This window comes from Triticum dicoccoides, chromosome 7B (assembly GCF_002162155.2).
Source record: "Triticum dicoccoides isolate Atlit2015 ecotype Zavitan chromosome 7B, WEW_v2.0, whole genome shotgun sequence".
NCBI classification, from domain to species: Eukaryota; Viridiplantae; Streptophyta; class Magnoliopsida; order Poales; family Poaceae; genus Triticum; species Triticum dicoccoides.
This window is the reverse complement of record NC_041393.1, coordinates 109,964,612-109,984,807: the sequence shown is the minus strand read 5'-3', so window position 1 is coordinate 109,984,807 and position 20,196 is coordinate 109,964,612. Positions and strand designations below refer to the sequence as shown.

Here is a 20,196-nt window from a genome sequence, read left to right as displayed (position 1 = left end):
TACTACCTTTCTAGAAAAAAATGTTCAGTGATATACTGCATACATTTTTTGTGTGATGTGATATACTCCCTCCGTTCCTAAATATTTGTCTTTTTAGAGATTCAAATGGACTACCACATACGGATGTATATAGACATATTTTATACGTAGTCACTTGTTGAAAACTCTAGAAAGACAAATATTTAGGAACGGAGGGAGTACTACATACTATATGAAACTAAAGGAGTATGATAGTATGAAAAATACTCCCTTTTCAACTTCCTTTTTTGTGATATACTCCTTTTTAGATTCATATACTCCTGAGATTAGATGAATATACTCATCTCTTCATTAATCCCTTTAACTAATAACTTGAAAATTCTCTGTTAAACATGCATATTTCGGTACCATGGCCGGCCAACAACACTCTAAGCTAGTAGACATACACATAATTACAAGACGTGTTAATCCAGTTAACATGTCAACATACTACTCTATAGATTCTATAAAAAAAATGATACTACTATGGATCGAACGGACTAGCGCATGCAATAGGCATGCATGTAGCGACAATCAAGTGGGTTGTTTAAACTAGCTGTAAATCGGCCGGATTATTTAATTAGAAAACTAGGTTGCATGCGAACAGATTCATGTGCCCGCAAACCCGATCTGTCCTATTGCACATTGATGGTGGATAATTAGGAGGTAACTACCCCTGCTTGTAGATAAAATTTGTCATATAGCCTATATACACATTTGAGCCAGCTCGATCCTATCGAACAAAAAGTAGCTAATACTCATGATCCTTCCATGATCCCGTTCTCCCGCACAGAACCAACACGCTTTCGCTAGCACCTGCCGCTCAACCTCTATGCATGCTCGCAAGCGTGGCACCGATAAGGTCAACGACTTGACCATGTCCTCCTTCATCTGTCGTCCATCCTCCCCCCTTCAGCTGCCACCCTCCATCGATTCTACTTGTCTTCTTTCCATCAGCTTATCCTTCGTCCATCAACCGCCCTATACTCCTTCGACATGATCGTCGCCCCACGTCCCCAACAAAAGTCTCATCACTCACACTTGACATTCATCCTTGGTTGGAGTTCCCCAATCGTCGTGTTTGACCCCTTCCACTCCTTAAAGTTTCCTACGATTTATTTGCTTTTAGCCAATTAAGAGTCTTAGCAATTTAACGAGTTTGTTAGCATGTTTGTGTGTTTTCCATATGTATCAATTGGTTTGATGGTCCCTACAAACTTTGGCTTTCTATCCCTGTTTGTAATGGAGTCGCGATGTCAATGTGACCGTTTGCGGCAGTATATTCATTTCACGGGATTTCATTCTTGTTTTCTCTTCGGCAAAAAAAAGCAAAAACAAATGTGACAATGCTTCCACTTTGTTTCATCCTCTATTTTAAAACTAGACCTTTTTTAGGTTTACAAATAGAAGACTTTTAAAGGCAATCCACGATCTTTGAAAAAGGGAAACACTTCTGTTCACCCGACAGATCTTTTTGTGCGCACCATCGCCTCTCGGCCATCAGATCTTTCTTTAGTCAGATGGCTTAGAAGCATACTCTTTTCACAGCCTAGGTTTGTAACTGGGTCATTGTTGCAATTTTCTCCCCCGCAGCAACTAGCTTGTTGCAAGATCTGGATCTACAGAGTCTTCAGACACGTGCGCCACCAGACGCGTCGACGCCGGCGTGGACGAGCCTGCTCTCCTCCCTTTCCTCTGTCATCGGCCCTCCGCTCTATCCTACTCCTTCATCTCCTCTGTCGTCGAACCCGACCCTCTCTCCTGCTCCATCTCCTCGGTTGTCGGTCGCCTCTTCACCAGTCGTCCGGAGACCTTGCCCGAGCTGCCTCCCGCCGGATCTGCGCCGCTACAACAAGGTCGACGCTGCATTGCCTTGGCAGCCTCCACGCCTCTGTCACCCCGGCCCCGCCCGTGTCTAAAGTTGTTGTTGAATGTCATGAGTGGGATCCGCACTTGATTTTTATTTTGTGCAACAGGGTGTTTTTGCAACAAGACACTTGTTGCAAAAATGCTCTGTAATAGGTTCAGAGAAAAAAAAACAGTATTAAAAAGTTCTGTAGCATGACCCTTGTTGTGAATCTTTTTTACAACTAGACCTCTGTTGCAGAAAAAAATTGTAACAACAGATTTGTTGCAAAGACGATGGATCACGTGGGAGATTACACGGTCATCCCATCCGCAGCTTCATCCAAGGACCACGAGGCGACCGATCTTTTCATTTTATGCGTTGTTAGACTGTATAGCTTTCTGTATATGTGTACGTATATGTGTACGTATGATATAACGTTGTACCCCTTCATTATATATATGAGATAGGCCACCCCTAGAGGGTTGTGCCGGTTTTCCCAAACCTATTGTCTTACATGATATCACGCTAGGTTACGATCGCTTCCGCTCCAAAACCCTAAAACCCGCACCGCCGCCGCCGCCGTCTTCACCGCCGCCGCGCCACCAATCTCGCCCCCGCCATGTCGAGCACCGCCACGTCCGGTTCCACCGCCGCGGGGCTACTGCCGGCCTCCCTCGCGGCCCTGCTGAACCTCCCTCTGGACGCCATCGCTGTCCCGGCCCCGCTCGGGACGCGGAGCATCGGCTCCGTCTACTCGACCCCGTCGGCGCCCTCAACTCTCGGGCGAGAGCTCGCGGTTCACACCGCGGCACCGACGTCCGCCACCGTCCCTGTGGACGGCATCCCGCCGCTTGTGCCGACCGCGCCCGAGACTGCCCCGATGGCGGGTCTTGCGGCGTACGCCCCGGTCGCGGCGCCGTCTGGCCCTCCGCCGTCTTCGGCGACCCCGGTTTCCCCCATGGCGCTTGCGCCCCAGGAAGCCCACTCGGTGGGATCATCACCACCACCGCCGTTTCACTTCGGCCATCTCATCACCATCAAGCTCTCCGCCGACAACTACATCTTCTGGCGTGCACAGGTTCTCCCGCTATTGGGGAGCCACTATCTGCTCGGCTACGTCGAAGGCTCTCTTCCCTACCCCCCCGCACTGGTGGACAGCATGCACGGTCCGGTCTACAATCCGGCCCACCGCGTCTGGACGGGGCAGGACCAGGCGAACCTCTCCTCCATCCAGGGGTCGCTCTCACCGGCTGTCGCCAGGCTTGTTGTTTTCGCAAAAACGGCTCATGAGGCCTGGACCATCCTTGAGCGCACCTTTGCGGCGCAGTCTCAGGCCCGTGTCTCTGCACTCCGCCGTCAGCTTGTCGAGTGTCAGAAGCTTGACTCCACTGCCACTGAGTTCTACAACAAGGTCAAGGGCCTCGCTGACACGTTGGCCTCCATTGGACAGCCCCTCACCGACTTCGAGTTCAACTCGTTTATTGTCAATGGTCTTGATGAGGAGTATGATGCCTTAGTCGAGATCATCAACGAGCGGGGCAACTCGACACCCATGCTGGCACACGAGGTCTTTTTCCGCCTCCTTCTCACTGAGCAACGGGTCGAGACGCGTCGCTCCAGGGGCAACGGCTCCCTCTCGGCCAACGCTGCCACCAAGGGTGGCCGCTCTTCTTCATCATCCCGGGCTCCTTCGGGGCTTCCACCACCGCACGCCTCGACCCCCCCTCCTACTGCGACATTACCGGGGGCTGGCGGCCAGCGTGTGTGTCAGCTTTGTGGCCGCGATGGGCACTGGGCTTCCAAGTGTCACAAGCGCTTCCAGCGGAGTTTTCTTGCTCTTGGAAATGACGGCAAAGATACATGCAACCTTGCTCGTCAGGTCGCCATGGCTGATCGGCCAGTGCCACAGAAGCAACAGGGACACACTCAGTCCTACTCCATCGATCCACACTGGTACATTGACTCTGGGGCGACGGAGCACCTGACAAGTGAGATGGGGAAGATTCGCACTCGTGAACCCTATCATGGCTCCGACAAGATCCACACCGCCAATGGAGCAGGTATGCACATCTCTCATATTGGTCAAGCATCGTTTCTCACTAGACATGCCAATAGGAGTCTTCAGCTTCGCAATGTTCTTTGAGTTCCATCTGTGACACGTAATCTTCTTTCAATTCCTAAACTCACACGTGATAATAATGTGCTTTGTGAATTTCACCCTTTTGATCTTTTTATTAAGGATTGGGGCACGAGGGACATTCTTCTTAGTGGGCAGCTCTGCCAGGGCCTCTATCGTCTGGAGCATCCTGGCGTCGCTCGCGTCTTCTATGGAGTTCGGGTATCTCCGTCACAGTGGCATGCTCGTCTTGGTCACCCGGCCACACCTATTGTCCGGCATGTTTTGCGTCGTCATGAGCTTTCTAGTGTGTCTAGTAATAAAGATGTAGCAGTGTGTGATGCTTGTCAGCAGGGGAAGAGTCATCAACTTCCTTTTTCGAAGTCCAGTCGTGAGGTGAAACATCCTTTAGAACTTGTGTTTTCAGATGTATGGGGTCCTGCTCAGACTTCTGTCAGTGGTCATAATTATTATATCAGTTTCGTTGATGCTTACAGTCGCTTTACCTGGCTTTATCTTATCAAACGTAAATCTGATCTGTTTGACATTTTTGTTCAGTTCCAAAAACATGTTGAACGCCTTCTCAAGCACAAAATTGTTCATGTTCAGTCGGACTGGGGTGGTGAGTATCGCAACCTCCACTCCTTCTTCCAATCGCTTGGGATAGCTCATCGTCTAGCATGTCCACATACACATCAGCGGAATGGTTCAGTAGAACGTAAGCATCGTCACATTGTTGAAGCTGGTCTTACTCTTTTGGCCCATGCACCTGTTCCGTTTCGGTTTTGGCGTGATGCCTTCACCACTGCATGCTTTCTCATAAACCGTACTCCCACTCATGTTTTAAACATGAAGACTCCCATTGAGGTTCTCCTTAATGAACAACCTAATTATACCTTTTTCAAGGTCTTTGGGTGTGCTTGCTGGCCGCATCTTCGTCCATATAACAAGCGCAAGCTTGAGTTCCGTTCCAAGAAGTGTGTCTTTCTTGGCTATAGCTCTCTTCATAAAGGTTACAAATGTCTTCATGTTCCCACAAATCGTGTCTATATATCTCGGGATGTTGTGTTTGATGAGCAAGTTTTTCCCTTTGCCAAGCTTCCTGTGTCCACTGCTGAACCATCATCTTTGCATTCATCCTCCGTTGCATCTGACCAATTTGATGATGTTGCATACTCTCCTATTTTGCTGCCTAACCATGGTGCAGGCACTGGACGTGGGGCTCGGTTGGAGATTTTGGAGGCGCCGTCTTCTCCTCCTGATGATCGTGAGGAGTCCCTGCATGACCTCGGCAATCGTGCTCATGCACATCGGGCCAAACCTCCTCCTACGCCGACTGCTTCGGTGCCCCCGGCCCCTGGCCTGGCGCCCTTGATCTCTGGTCCATCTTCGTCGCCCATGGGCTCGGAGTCGGCCGCTGAGCCGGCCTCGCCGTTTCGCCAGGAGGCCTCGTCGCCTCGGCCCGTCACCACGGCCGCTGAGCCAGCCTCGCCGCTTCGCCAGGGGGCCTCGTCGTCATCTCGGCTCGCCATCACGCCGGCCTCGTCACCCTCTCGGCCTGACACGGCTGGGCCATGCTCGCCTGGGTCGTTCTCGCCTGGACCGAGCTCACCTGCTCCTGGAGCCCTCTCGCCGTTGCTCCCTGAGGCATCTCCATCGATGGTCGAGGCCTCGCCATCGTCGTCACCACCTACATCACCGTCGGTGCTTTTTGAGGCATCTCCGTCACTGGCTGTGGCATCGCCATCACCGTCACCTGTGGCTCCTCAACGGCCACATACGCGGAGTCGCAGTGGAGTCTTTCAGCCCAAACAACGCACTGATGGTACGGTTGCCTGGTTGGCCGCATGTCTGGCTGCTGTCCGTGCGGATCCTACTTCTGAGCCTCGTACGTACCAAGCTGCTCTCAGCATACCTCATTGGCGAGAGGCTATGGAACAGGAATACCATGCTCTTCTTCGTAACAAGACATGGACTCTTGTTCTTCCCCCACCCCGAGTTAATGTCATCGATTCTAAATGGGTTTTCAAAGTGAAGAAGCATTCTGATGGTTCTATTGAGCGCTACAAGGGCGCGGCTGGTTGCTCGAGGATTTCGGCAGCGTTATGGTCTTGATTACGACGACACTTTCAGCCCAGTTGTTAAACCGACTACCATCAGGCTTCTTCTCTCTCTTGCAGTTACTCGGGGTTGGTTTCTTCGTCAGCTTGATGTGCAGAATGCTTTTCTCCATGGTGTTCTGGAGGAGGAGGTCTATATGCGGCAGCCACCAGGGTTCTCTGATCCTGATCGTCCTGATTATTTGTGCCGTCTTATGAAAGCACTCTATGGTCTGAAGCAGGCTCCCCGTGTTTGGCATGCTCGTCTTGCGACAGCTCTACGTGCTCATGGTTTTGCATCATCGGCTGCTGACTCTTCGTTATTTCTTCTGCAACGGCCTGAAGTTGTTATGTATCTGCTGGTCTATGTGGATGATATTATACTTGTCAGTTCTTCTCAGTCGGCTGTTGCTGCTCTTGTTCGGTCTCTTGGTGCTGACTTTGCAGTCAAAGATCTTGGGAAGCTTCACTACTTTCTTGGTGTGGAAGTCGCTTCTCTCTCTGATGGTCTTGTTATGACACAAAAGAAGTACTGTTTGGACTTATTGCAGCGGGCTGGAATGCTTAAGTGCAAACCAACTACTACACCTATGTTTGCTACTGACAGGATCAATGTTGTAGATGGTGAGCTTCTTCCCTCTGCTGATGCGACACAGTACCGGAGTATTGTTGGTGGGTTGCAGTACTTGACGATCACCCGTCCAGATATTTCATTTGCTGTCAACAGAGTATGTCAGTATCTCCAGGCACCTCGTGACGCTCATTGGTCTGCAGTTAAGCGCATCTTGCGCTACATTCGCTTCACCTTGTCCTATGGCTTGCACATTCGACCGAATCCCTTTGGGATCATTTCAGCATATTCTGATGCGGATTGGGCTGGCAGTCCGGATGACAGGCGATCCACGGGGGGCTATGCTGTGTTCTTTGGCTCTACCTTGATCGCCTGGAGTGCTCGGAAACAAGCTACTGTTTCACGTAGCAGTACTGAAGCTGAGTATAAGGCTGTGGCTAATGCAACTGCAGAGATCATCTGGGTGCAGTCTTTACTTCAGGAGTTGGGTATATCTCAGTCACAGTCTCCTATTCTTTGGTGTGATAACATCGGTGCTACATATCTGTCTGCTAATCCGGTATTTCATGCCCGAACGAAACACATCGAAGTGGACTATCATTTTGTACGGGAACGGGTATCTCAGAAGCAACTACAGATCAAGTTCATCTCTTCCAAAGATCAACTTGCAGACTTCTTCACCAAGCCGTTACCTCTTCCGCAGTTTGAGAATTGTCGGCGCAATCTTACCCTTCTAGATTCTTTAGGAAGTGGCTAAGATTGAGGGAGGGTGTTAGACTGTATAGCTTTCTGTATATGTGTACGTATATGTGTACGTATGATATAACGTTGTACCCCTTCATTATATATATGAGATAGGCCACCCCTAAAGGGTTGTGCCGGTTTCCCCAAACCTATTGTCTTACATGCGTTCTCGCGACCCGTTCTGTCTTGTCCGGTCTGGTCTCGAGGCCGGCCAGGTCAAAAGGTCGAAGCTCTGGTGGCATGTGTGCACGCACGACCAAAATCTGTGACGGCAAGTTTGCAGGTGCGCGCCGCGAATCTTCGTAAAATAGGAGAATGTCCATGGGATATTAAGAACAGGTTTGGCAGTTGGTAACGCAGAGATGCTGGTCATCGGAAATGGCTTGAGCTGGAGCACACGTCCAGCTGCGCAGCACAACTTACAAAGCTGGTGGTGGTTCTGCGGCTAAACAAGGCAAGGGAGCATCTCAAAATTTGAACGAGCGTAGTAGGTCTTCTTTTTGAGCTCATGTTCAGACGCATAGCTCGTACCTGCTCTAGAAGCCTTCGGCCAGACGGGCGTTCAAACACTATTTTGTCATCTGCGAATTCAATAACAGCCCTGGCTTGAATACCCGATGTTTGGATGGTTGAAAGATTCAATCTAAGACCAACTCCAACGCACGACCTCAAACGGACATCCGTTGTGTCTGGATTTTATCCGTTTGGAGGTGGTAATGGGGCCGTATCCGTCCGGATTTGGGTTTGCGTCGGGCGGGCGCCCAACGCGCGGCCGCATCTTCGACCCCATCTCGTCCGCTGGAGACCAAGTACAACAAAATGAAACATAGCAAAAATAGTTTAAATCAAACATATGTTCAAAATAGTCTTTTATTACAATTCAGTTAAAGTTTTAGAAATATCAAATAGTATTACAAAACCACTCAAAGTTTGTGCACACGAAAAAAGATTAAATTGATAGATCTATTGATTGCCAATGTGATCCCACGTATGCTCAACCAAGTCATTTTGGAGTTGCGTATGAGTGTTCCGATCACGCAACTCACGATGAAAATGGACAAACTGTTGAAAGGTTGCAGACTTGCAGTAGGTGGGTGCTAAGACTCAACATTCTCACCCTGGAAATCAAACCCTTGGTCGTAGATACCGCCATCACGCTCATCATCAACGATCATGTTATGCATGATCACACAAGCATTCATCACATCCCAAAACTTTTGAGTGCTCCATGTCAATGCAGGGGTTCGAACAATACCACATCGAGATTGAAGCACACCAAATGCATGCTCCACATCTTTCCTAGCACTCCCCTGCATTTGAAAAACCTCTGTCTCTTCTCTCCTTGCGGATTGGATATGGTCTTCACAAGAGTGGACCATTGAGGATAGATACCATCGCTAGATAATATCCCTTGTTGTAATGGTGGCCATTGATCTCAAAGTTGACCTCCAGGCAGTGGCCTTCTGCAAGCCTTGTAAACACTGAAGAATGCTGAAGAACACTAATATCATTGTAAGAATCAGCCATGTCGAAAAAAGAATGTCATATCCACAGATCTTGTGAAGACACAACTTCAAGTATGATAGTGGCACCTTTCACATGTCCCTTGTACTGCCCTTGCCAAGCAAATGGACAATTCTTCCACTTCCAGTGCATACAATCGATACTACCAAGCATGCCTGGAAAGCCCCTCTCAGCATTAATGGTCAACAACCTCTATGTATTAGCGACATTTGGTTCTCTCGGGTATTCAGGACCGAACACTGCCACCACGGCCTTGCAGGAACTATACATTGACAGGAGGCATGTGGACTTACTCATACGCACATACTCATCCACAAGACCACCGGGAATTCCATATGCAAGCATGCGAATAGTCGCAGTGCATTTTTGATAAAAAGAGAAGCCAAGCTTTCCAAGGGCGTCCTCTTTGCATTCAAAGTATGGGTCATATGCAACGACTACTTCCCGAATACGATTGAACACGCGCCTCCTCATTCGGAAGCGGCAACGAAATTGATGCGGTTTATAGAGTGCGGTGCTCAAAGTAATCGGAATAGAGGAGGTGGTGCCCTTTCTCCCTATTGCAGTTCAAGGCCGGGGCATGCCAGGGGATTGATCCCCTAAACTGAGGCCGCATCCTACTGATGTGGTCATGGACGACCAATGCTGCCACCATTATGTCCTCATCGTCCGAGGACGAATCATCCAATGAACAAATGAAGTTGTGAAAGAAGTACTCATCTCCGCTAGCCATGGTACCTTGCAAGCAAAGCGTCGAACACCTTGCGGGCATGGTGGAGACGCGGACGGAAAGGGCACGTCGAGGTCGTTGGTTCGCAGCAAGGTGGACGACCACAGGCAGAGGGCGGAGCGACGACTGGGGAGGAAGATAAGGGGCTATTCCACCGACGGGCAAAGCAAGGTGGTGACGGGCGTGGCGGTGGCAATGGCGAGGGGCCGAGGGCAGAGCGACGAAAGGGGGAGGAAGAAATGGGGCTCTGTCTCCGACGGGCAGGCCATGGAAGGACAAGGGCGCGCGTCCCGCCCGTCCGCGCGCTGTCTGTTTGCCCGCAAACGTGACCCAAGTTTGGTCCGAGAATGGGTCGAAAGCGGACCAAAAATGGACATTTGTCTGTTTGCTCCCGCACATTGGGCCGCGGTTTGTGTTCGCTTACCCCCAAACAGACGCGACAGATGATTTGAGGTCGCGTGTTGGAGTTGGCCTAACCTCGGTACTGAACAGGTTTTCGCAAATACTCATGTGTCCCTCTGCGATTTTGCAGCCCCCATGCTTGGCTTTAGCAACATTTAGCCTGCGCTTCACTTCCCGCTTGGCCAAGCACCAAAAAAGAATGATGAAAGGGAGAAAAGCCCAAACGGAGCTCAACAATGACAAAGTCAGTGATGAGGAAGAAAGGTCACCTTCACTGCAAAAATGCCCAATTCAGGAGGTTTCAACAATCCCACGTAGTCCTTCCAGCTGGCACCCGATGAAAGATCTGTATCAGACAACACCATCACACATCACTTTTTGCTCCATCGTCCTTGCTTGTGGCACCATATCACAAGGTGACCAACGTATCAAGGAGGAGAAATCTTTGGTATGGTCGAACGATGATCACATCGGCTATTCTTGACATTGCCGCTTCTTCCCTATCTTGGTTTGTCGTGTGCAAACGACCGGGGATCCCAAACCCAGTGAGGAAGACCAGGGGTCCGCCGACACACCATCACTTGTACCATCCACCTCATCCACATGGATGACAAGGATGTGTTGAGTTCGGGGCAAGCTTTTAGGTGCTGGAAGTAGTGGAGGTTGTCGGTTGCTCCACATCGTAGTATCGGTTGAAGTAAGTCCAACAACGTTGACAGTGCAAAAAGTGGTCACTTCAGCCGCGCGCGTAGCTGGCGATTGTCCGAGCTTGAGCTGGCAGCGGAGGGCATCACGAAGATGCCCTACTAAATGTTGCACTCGTCCAGTACCGCCTGCGTCATGGGGAAATGGGAGACCGTCGCACGCACCACATGGCGACGAGCCCGGGGCTCCGGTTGGGATCAATAAAGTTGGAACGAAGGAGGTGAAGGGCACATGAGAACATGATTCCACCGTCACTGACTGCCAGGGACTTTGCGCGGCGGTGGCAAGGATGGGAAGGAGGAGGGAGTGGCGACCGTGACTGCGCGGGCAATGTACAGGTAATTAAGGAGTTTTGATTATATATATATATATTTAACAAAGTCACCGATTGGTTCCATGTGGTTCACGTGGTAATATGCCACCAACCCTAACACGGTCGTTGCCAGTTTGCTCCAACTCCTATTTTCCCATTGTCGCCCCCAATAGGTCAATGCCGTTTCTTCCTCCTTCAAATAACCAGAACAGAGAGCCTCCCCCCTCGATCTACAGAAGACAGAAACCAAACAAGCCCACGCGCCTGCGCTACCGAGAACTGAAGAGGGCGCGGGACAGGCTCTTCCTCGGTTTTCTCGTTGCTGTCCTCGGCCCTCTCGCCCCCGGCGCTCTAGATCTCTCCGACGTGCTCCCCTCGACTTGGTTTCGCCGAGCTCCTCGGTTCCAGCTCTCCAGCAAGGTCTCCACATTGGGTTCTTGAGGTGCGCTTACCTGAGGTCCCGGTTCCTTCTTTCTGAAAGAGTTCTTTATCTCCGGCCTGGGGGCGGTCTGTTCTTTCCGAAAGAACTGCAGCTGAAGCAGGGGGTTCATCGCTATTGTTTTGGGCTGTACTGTTTGAGTTGTGATTTATTGCGTCAATTTGCCTAGTTTCAGAAAGAAAATCAAGAATCGCAGAATCCTAGCTGCGAAATAGGTATACAGATGCAGCCGACTAATGAATTGCTTGCTTGTATTTTGCTGGAATCAGAATGGCCGCGGCTACATCTCACAATGCCATAGTGTCTACACAATCCCACCGGTGGAACGGCAAGAACTCTAGATTGGACAAGAGAACAGCGAATGTGCGTTTGGTTTCAGTTGGAAGTTGCTGCCCAGGCAGCAGAAAGTTGGGTCTGGTTTGTGCATCGGGCTCCCAGTCTTCGGTCATCGACCCGGTTCACCTACCCTCGAATGGCAAGGGAGACCACAGCCCCAAGAAATCAAGTAATTCTCACGAGTTTATTATAATAGACTTTTTTTTCAGCACACAGATGCAGTTCCATAAAGCTGTTATCCTTTTCTGAATGTAGGTGAGAGTTCCCTTATACTGATCCGGCACGGTGAGTCGATGTGGAATGAGAAAAATCTGTTTACTGGCTGCGTCGATGTGCCCCTGACACCGAAGGGCGTGGAGGAGGCCATCGAGGCGGGTAAGAGGATATGCAACATTCCGATCGATGTAATATTTACGTCGGCGATGATTCGTTCTCAGATGACTGCAATGCTTGCCATGATGCAGCATCGGCGCAAGAAGGTTGTTTGTCTTTGCTTTAATAAACGCGGTATTTATATCCACTGTCCTGGGCAATTATACTGAGGGGCCTGTTTATGTATCTGCAGGTTCCAATCATCACACATAAGGAGAGCGAACAAGCTCAGAGTTGGAGTAAGATATACAGTGAAGATACAAAAGAGCAGTCCATTCCTGTCATAACAGCTTGGCAACTGAATGAACGGATGTAAGAGTCTGTCTCCTGCTACTATTGTTTAGCTTGCCAGTCAGGTAATGTGCATAGTAACTTAATAGTTTTATCGCTTAAAATACCCCATGGGATTTTCCAGGTATGGTGAGTTGCAAGGTCTCAATAAGCAAGAAACTGCAGATAGGTTTGGCAAAGAACAAGTTCATGAATGGCGCCGTAGTTACGACACCCCTCCCCCAAATGGTGAGAGCCTAGAGATGTGTGCAGACAGAGCCGTTTCCTATTTCAAAGATCAGGTAAGGATATATGTCTACACTAACGAGATGTGCATATTCACTGTCTATCCGATGATATGAGCCTTAAAGAAAGAAAAATAACTTGAATCACGAGCATCCAAACTATGCTGAAGAATAAAATGCAATACATACTAATTTGTTTCTGTTGTTAGAATTGCCCAACCTGATATCAAATATTTGACCAAACAAATATTAGACTGTTTTTTGTAGTTTGTTTTGTACTTTGAAACTGTTATTCTAGTTCCTACCTAATATTTGAAGTGGTTGTCTGATAGGTTGTTCCACATCTCACGGCTGGAAAGCATGTGATGGTTGCTGCACATGCAAACTCACTTCGATCAATCATAATGCATCTAGACAAATTGACTTCCCAGGAGGTGATCTGTTCTTGTATAAATAGTTTGTATTCCACCTCCTCGTTTGATTTGGCTCCTCATTGCATTGTGCTGAAATTGGGGCTGGCACTCTTCTCTTCAGGTAATCAGCCTCGAGTTGTCAACAGGCATTCCTATGCTCTACATATTTAAGGAAGGCGAGTTTATTAGACGGGGGAGCCCGGTAGGACCTTCTGAAGCAAGTGTTTATGCTTATACAAGGGTAAGGGTCTATTCCATTTTCTATCCCTCGACAGAACAATTTGTATCCACAGTATATATTAAAACAAACTGATTGACACCAATAAAGGCATATAACTGCTCTAGTGGCTGGATCTGAATAATCTCATGCCATGTTTGTACATGATTTCAATCAGACATCAAGTTGACTATAAAATTAGTTGAATACGTTATTCGGTGTAAGCATTGTGATTGATGGCATCGTTTATTATAAAATGTAAAAAAAAGGCATAGAAGCATTTAATTGAAGTAAAGTCTGTCTTAACATTTGATGTTGATAGGGGATAGCTTCCTGATGCAGAGGCCGGGGCAAACCCCCTTTTCGAAAAAAAAGGGGATAGCTTCCATTCCTCTTGCACGGACACTTTCAAATACTCCCTCCATTCCATAATATAATGCAAGCTAAAACAGCTTGCAAAACGTTCTTATATTATGGGACGGAGGGAGTAGTATGTTATTATCACTCTTGCTTACACTGTTAACCTTCATATAGAAGAAGTATTAACCTTTATATAGAATCTTCAGTTGCAGTACATATTCCCTGCATCATATATAAGTTTGGTATTAAGTGTATACTGACCCACTGTTTAATGTTTAAGGCTTCTATTTATCTGATTTTTTCTAGCTTTGTAGTGTTTTCATGTGTGTGTTTGAGATTTGTTTCTCTTATGCAGAACTTGGCTACATACAGAAACACCCTTGATAGTATGGTTCAGTAAAAGGTCAGTAAGTTGTAAGAATGTGATGTTTGACTGCCAAAGAGTATTCCAATATGGCTATCTGCTAAATTTGTGTTTTTTAACTGGTGTATTTTCAGGCCTTATAGATTTCTGCGACGCGACATTTGTCGAATATGCCATTATTTAGCTGAGAACCGGTTAGCGGGGATTTCAGATCACAAGCATTTTTGTACCACTAGGAGCTAGAACGGGAAAATTACATTCTGGACACTTTCTTCTGTAACACTGAAATCTATGTAACTGATCTACAAAGGGGTAACTGAAGACCCCCGTGTTGTATATGTAAATTGAATTTATTGGAGAGGGGTAGCGTTCCCTTTGAGCCGTCTTGATATGAGTTTGATGAATGGATGGCCCTCATCACCATGGTCCATGGGAATACGGGCTGCTGCGGGGGGCACCCCCTATCCCAAGCTTGCGTCGACGCCATTGCTCTCGCTCCCCCATCCGTGGCACCCGAGACGCTTTCAGAGGAGGCGCCGCCCACTGCCGTGCAGATGTGGTTGTATGCTCCTTCATCGCCTGGGTCATGCCTTGTGCCTCCGTGGGTCTCGCCGCCGGCTGCACGACCCAGACACACGCCATGTCTGAGACCTCGGTGGGGAACGTGCACGAAGCATCTCCAGTTGCCACGGCGGTGACCTTGCGTGGGGCTGCGGACTGCGCTCCTAGCACCCCGGCATGGATGGTGCGCTTGCTTTTGTATTGAGCATTGCCAATTGGAGGTGGGCTTAAACCGTGTGTTCCGTCTTTTCGGTTTGCTTGGTTCGGTTTATTGATCTTTCCGATCTTCCAAGAATTTGATTTTCAATAGTTGATCACCGGAATCATTTCGGTTCTTGGTTCTTCACCATTCGCTCCCCGGATGGTGTTCGGCTCTGATTAAATGAACTAAATTTCGTTACGGTACATGTGAATGCAAGTAGAATTCAGAAAACATGTATGTGTAACAGTTTATGCAACCAAATTTTAGAGTTCAAACATATGTACTCCCTCTGTCCTAAAATAAAGTGTCTTGAGACACTTGCAAAGTTATATTAAAGTCGAGATACTTATTTTGGGACGGAGGAAGTATGTAGTAGGTGTATCCAACAAGACCTGTGCTATAAAAATCCACAAAAGACCAACATTGTGCTAATTGTGCCACAAAAATCTAGAAAAACGTGCTAATTTGATATATTTGGGTTATTCGGTCATCTAGAGAAGAAGACCGACCCGACTGAATTAAATTCGGTCTGTTACTTTTGAGCGAGCGATTTTAGTTCGGTTCATACGGGGTTCGGGCTTGGTCTTTGGCTTCAGCAGGATCGTGCATGAAGCAGTTTCGTTGGTTTTTATGCCCGGCCTCAGGTGGGCTGGTGGGAGCGGCGGCCTATGCGGGGAATGGATTCGTTTATGTGGATGACTGGTGGGCCCAGAAATTAGAACACTGGTACAAGTACAGGTGGAGATGTAGGTGAGGTGAGGTCAAAAATCAGTGAGGGGATCCTTGGAGACGCTCTCATAGCAGAGAGGCCGACGAACGGTGAGGTCAAAATCCCGAGCGAAGAGAGAGGCGGGCAGGAAAGATGGCGGCGGCCGCACTGCGTCCGGCGATCCTCCGCCACATCCGACTCTCGCCCGCCACGGCGGCCCCTCTCGCCGCCGCCGCCGCGGCCGGCCGGCCCCTCGCCCTCGCGCCGTGGCTCGCGCGGCCAATGTCCTCACACGACGCCCACCTCACCCGCGACGAGGTCGTCGGCCGCGTCCTCGACGTCCTCAAGTGCCACCCCAAGGTCGACCCCTCCAAGGTAACCCCGCTCCCCCGATCCGCCCTCAAATCCGCATCGCATCGCGGCGCCATCGAAACCCTAACCCTAAGTGCGGTGGTGGCAGGTGACCCCCGAGGCGCACTTCGAGAAGGATCTGGGGCTGGACAGCCTGGACACGGTGGAGGTGGTGATGGCGATCGAGGAAGAGTTCAAGCTCGAGATCCCCGACTTGGAGGCTGACAAGATCAACTCGCTTCCGCTCGCCATCGAGTATGTCGCCAACCACCCCATGGCCGGCTGAGTGCCCACCCTTCCGATTGCCGACCGTGCCAGGGTGAGGCATTTTCTCGTTTCTGTTTGGGGATGATGAATAATTGACTGGAGTTGTTCAGGAAAACTGGTCCCTGGTGCTCCGCAATGTGTCGGTCGCTATTGGTCTTGGATGCAACTGTAACATTCCGCAGTGTCGCTGATGAACTGGCCTTGTTGGTCGCACGCTTGTTTTTGTAGTATATCTGTTTAATCTAAATTGGAATCTACCCATGTTTTTTGTTCACTCCTCATCAGCATTGTACTCCCTCCTTTCACAAATATAACAGTTTTTGGATATTCCAATATGGACTACATACCGACTGAAATGAGTGAATAAACACACTAAAACGTGTCTATATACATCCTGACTCAGTAGAAAGTTAGAACATCTTATACTAAATTTCATTGCCTTCTATTGTATAGTGGGATTTTTTCTGCAACCAAGAGTGCAGTTAGAGGTAGTAACTCACACTCACCAAGAGTGCAATTGTTCAGGAAAACTGGTCCCTGGTGCTATGCATTGTGTCGGTTGCTGTTGATCTTGAATGCAACTGTAACATTTTGTTTGTTGTGGTGATGCAATGTTAGCTCTTTTGTGTTATATATATGCAGAGTCGCTTATGAACTAACTAGTCTTGTTGGTCGCACACGTGTTCCTTTGTTGCAGCATATATGTTTAGTCTAATTGGAATCTACTCATGTTTTTTGTTTACTCCTCATTAGCAATTTAGCATTGTACAATCAGTACTTGCGATCTCTTTTTAACCAAAACTACTTACAATTCTGAATTCTCCTTGACCTTGTTATTCTCCATAGCAACCCAGAGTTGGAACTTTCTGCAGTAAGGATATTTCCTCTTTATTTAGAATGCATGCCCATTTTTATTCCGACCTACAAATTTCATTGCCTTCTACTTGTATAGTGGGATTTTCCCTGCCATTGATGTCATAACCAAGACTGCAGTTGTTGAGGTAACTCACCAGTGTCCACTGCGTAGACAAGAAAATCCTTGCATTTATTGTGCATTACCTCACGCATATGCTCATTGGGGCTTTACTTAGATAGACTGAACATCAATGCCTGTGGAATTGATATATGGATCTGCAAGTTTTATTTTACCCCTTACTGATGTATACAGTTTTGTGACATCTTCATTTGGCAGATATTTTATTGCATTTTGGACTGCTCTGCCTCGAATCATTGCTAAGCATAGGTTTCATTCAAGTGGGTGTAGTTTTTATGCTTTTCTTTTCTCTGGATAGTTAAGAGTTGTTACTTCCCATGCTTTGCCAAAATGTGCTTGTCTCTGTTATCTTTGCATGCTATATTTGTTTGACTGTATGCTTCATACATTGCTTCTTTACAAGGAGGAATGTGTCACCAATGATGCTACTAGCTTATATCATGAGATGAACATGGTTGATATATTTTTCTTCTTCTAGATGTTAGGTTGTAGATAGAATACACTTGTTATCAAACAGCTTGCAAAACTATCTTATGTTATGGGGCGGAGGGAGTACATGATAATACTTGATATGATGCCATGGAAACGCTCATTTCAAATAAATATGGTGTTAAATTTCTAGAGATATTGGCTCAATTAATAGCCATCGACTTACATAGCATGTGTAGATTCAGTTATTGAGTATGGCATTCATTGTTCCTTTCGGAGAAGCTCAGGTGATATGATGTGTTGCTGTGCTGTAGCTGTTAGAGCTTTATGTGTACATATGATTTATCATTTATATGAGCGGTATTAGTGGGGATTAGGTGGAGATAGGTGTTTCACCTAAAACAACAATACAGAAAAACAACCAAAATGACCAAATAAAATTAGATCAAACTCATAAGATCTTACACAAATTATAAAAGACTATACAAAACACAGTCAGTGAGGCGTGGCGTGCCGCTGCGCACAGCATGGCTAGTTTGGTCTACCCAGACCTTGCACTTTTTTTTATCTGTTTTCTTCCAAGTTATGAGGCCAACACAGATTGGTAGACAGACAAATACTATTAGGTCATTTTCTTATGGAAAATGATGTAGTTGGTCTTGGCTCTCATAGTTTGGTGATACATGTGATGCCTTCTTTCGTTTAGTCTTGAAATGTAGTTCGCGTAAGAAATCTATGGTTAGATTAGTTAATGGTAGTGTTCAAACAGAGTTTTTTCTTGTTATCTTTCTTGTTTTGTTCTGTTATCCCTTGATAATGAAACCCGGTCTGTTTTTTTGGATTGAATGAAAAAAAATATTCTGTGGATTTGAGGAATCACAAAGTAATAAATAATAATAATAAAATCCTAAAAGCAAACTATATTTTTTACTCCCTCCGTCCCACGATATAAGAACTGTGGTGTTAAAAACGTTCTTATATTTTGAGACAGAGGGAGTAGAAGACTAGAAGCAAACCAATGTGAAAGATACAAGCTAATTCACAGAAAAAACTAATTACATGTTTACTGCGTTGAATCATTAAAACAAGTCTGAAGGTGTCAAAATCAAACATTTCTTTTCCCAAAAAAGAGGCATACACTAATTTTACGCGGAGGTGGGATTCAACATCTGAATGGTATCAGCTGGAATCAGAAAATCACCTATGACTCTGTCACCACAACCACAGTGCTGTTTTCACACCAGTGCCCAGTAGCCAGTACAGTACGAATGAAACCCTCGACTCGATGCAAACTCAGGCCTCCCCGACTGAATATGGACTCCATGAAACACTCAGCGACCCGGGCTATCCTACAAGCACCAAGAGGAAGATGAACAAGAAGATGCCAGCAACAAACATCAGCAAGTATTTCGTCGACGAGCTCGAGCTGGAGCTCGAGACCCGATCGGCCTCCACTGCTAACGCAGAGACCTCTTCTTCCGCCTGGCTCGTCGTCGCGGCGGCGCTCTCGATGTCGCACACGACGTGATCGACGCTGCAGGCCTGCTCGTCGACCAGCGCGTAGAGGTCCCTGAAGATCTCGTTGATCTCGGTGATCACCTGCTCTGTCTCCCGTATCCCCGCTCCCTCTCGTCGACGACGGCCTCGAGCTCTTCGACTTCCGATCCATGTGACAGGAGCTGCTGCTGCGTTTGCCCGGTGCACTGTTCATGACCGGCAAATGTACCACCAGCAGCAGCGGCGGCAGCAGCACAGGAGTTGACCTGTCGCTCTGCCGCCACGATCCGCTGCTGGACTTTCTGGAGCTCGCTCAGGGCCACCTCGAAATCCATGGCCAGCTTGGAGCAGGGTGATGTCGACCCCTCGGTGCCCCCGTCGCCGGCGGCGGCGGCGGCTTGCTTGAGGTTCTGCGACGTGATTCTGGCGAGCCGCGCGGCCTCTGCGCGCGTCGAGCGGAGGCGGACGCGGAGGGCCGGCGTGTCCTTGGGCGTGCCGAGCGCGTCGCCGAGGTGCCGCAGCGCCGCCACTTTGGTGTTGATCTGGAACACGCCGTGCGCCACCACCTGCGGCAGCGGCAGCGGCGCCGGCCGCAGGACGCCCGCCTCAAGGTCCTCGAAGCTCATCGATCGGCCCTAGTTGGTTACGAGCCTCGAATCCACGTGACAGAACTTGGCTTGGTTGTGCATCTACGGTGCTAATCACGCTTGTATACGTACAGGCTGTTGATGTGGCGAGCCAGCATGACACGGGGCCCACCTATCAGTGACTGGGAGACGCAGACGAGGGCGTTGGCCTGTTTTTCTTTTTGCAAAAACGCCCTAAATTTCATTTTTCTCACAAAAAGCCCCTCAAAAATTTCGTTAAAAATTTAAGACAACACTTTATATCTGTATAACCATTGGGCTGTACCCGTCAGGATACATTACACGGAGGAAATTAATATGAAAAATAACACGCCAGGGAGGCAATGGCTCACTGGCCGACCAGACTAGTCACCAGACCGTGAATAATTTGCTGTCGAAGTTGGATAGCTAGTCCTAGTGAACTATAGGCAAGCGCGCACATAAGGCTTAAATGGCGTCTGTCACCGCGCCTT

General features: G+C 48.3%; 2 protein-coding genes across 2 annotated transcripts; both read left to right on the top strand.

Moving 5' to 3' along the window:
* Positions 1 to 11,266: 11,266 nt before the first annotated feature.
* On the top strand, positions 11,267 to 14,471 carry LOC119338210 (2,3-bisphosphoglycerate-dependent phosphoglycerate mutase 2-like). The gene is made up of 9 exons (XM_037610514.1): positions 11,267 to 11,513; positions 11,780 to 12,015; positions 12,102 to 12,325; positions 12,412 to 12,530; positions 12,634 to 12,790; positions 13,066 to 13,167; positions 13,268 to 13,387; positions 14,079 to 14,126; positions 14,222 to 14,471. Exons 2-8 carry the CDS (start codon positions 11,781 to 11,783, stop codon positions 14,121 to 14,123), a joined length of 1,002 nt encoding a protein of 333 aa, XP_037466411.1. The 5' UTR covers positions 11,267 to 11,513; position 11,780; the 3' UTR covers positions 14,124 to 14,126; positions 14,222 to 14,471.
* Positions 14,472 to 15,615: 1,144 nt separating this feature from the next.
* Positions 15,616 to 16,510, top strand: LOC119337536 (acyl carrier protein 1, mitochondrial-like). The gene is made up of 2 exons (XM_037609702.1): positions 15,616 to 15,934; positions 16,020 to 16,510. Exons 1-2 carry the CDS (start codon positions 15,713 to 15,715, stop codon positions 16,194 to 16,196), a joined length of 399 nt encoding a protein of 132 aa, XP_037465599.1. The 5' UTR covers positions 15,616 to 15,712; the 3' UTR covers positions 16,197 to 16,510.
* The last annotated feature ends 3,686 nt before the right edge of the window (positions 16,511 to 20,196 follow it).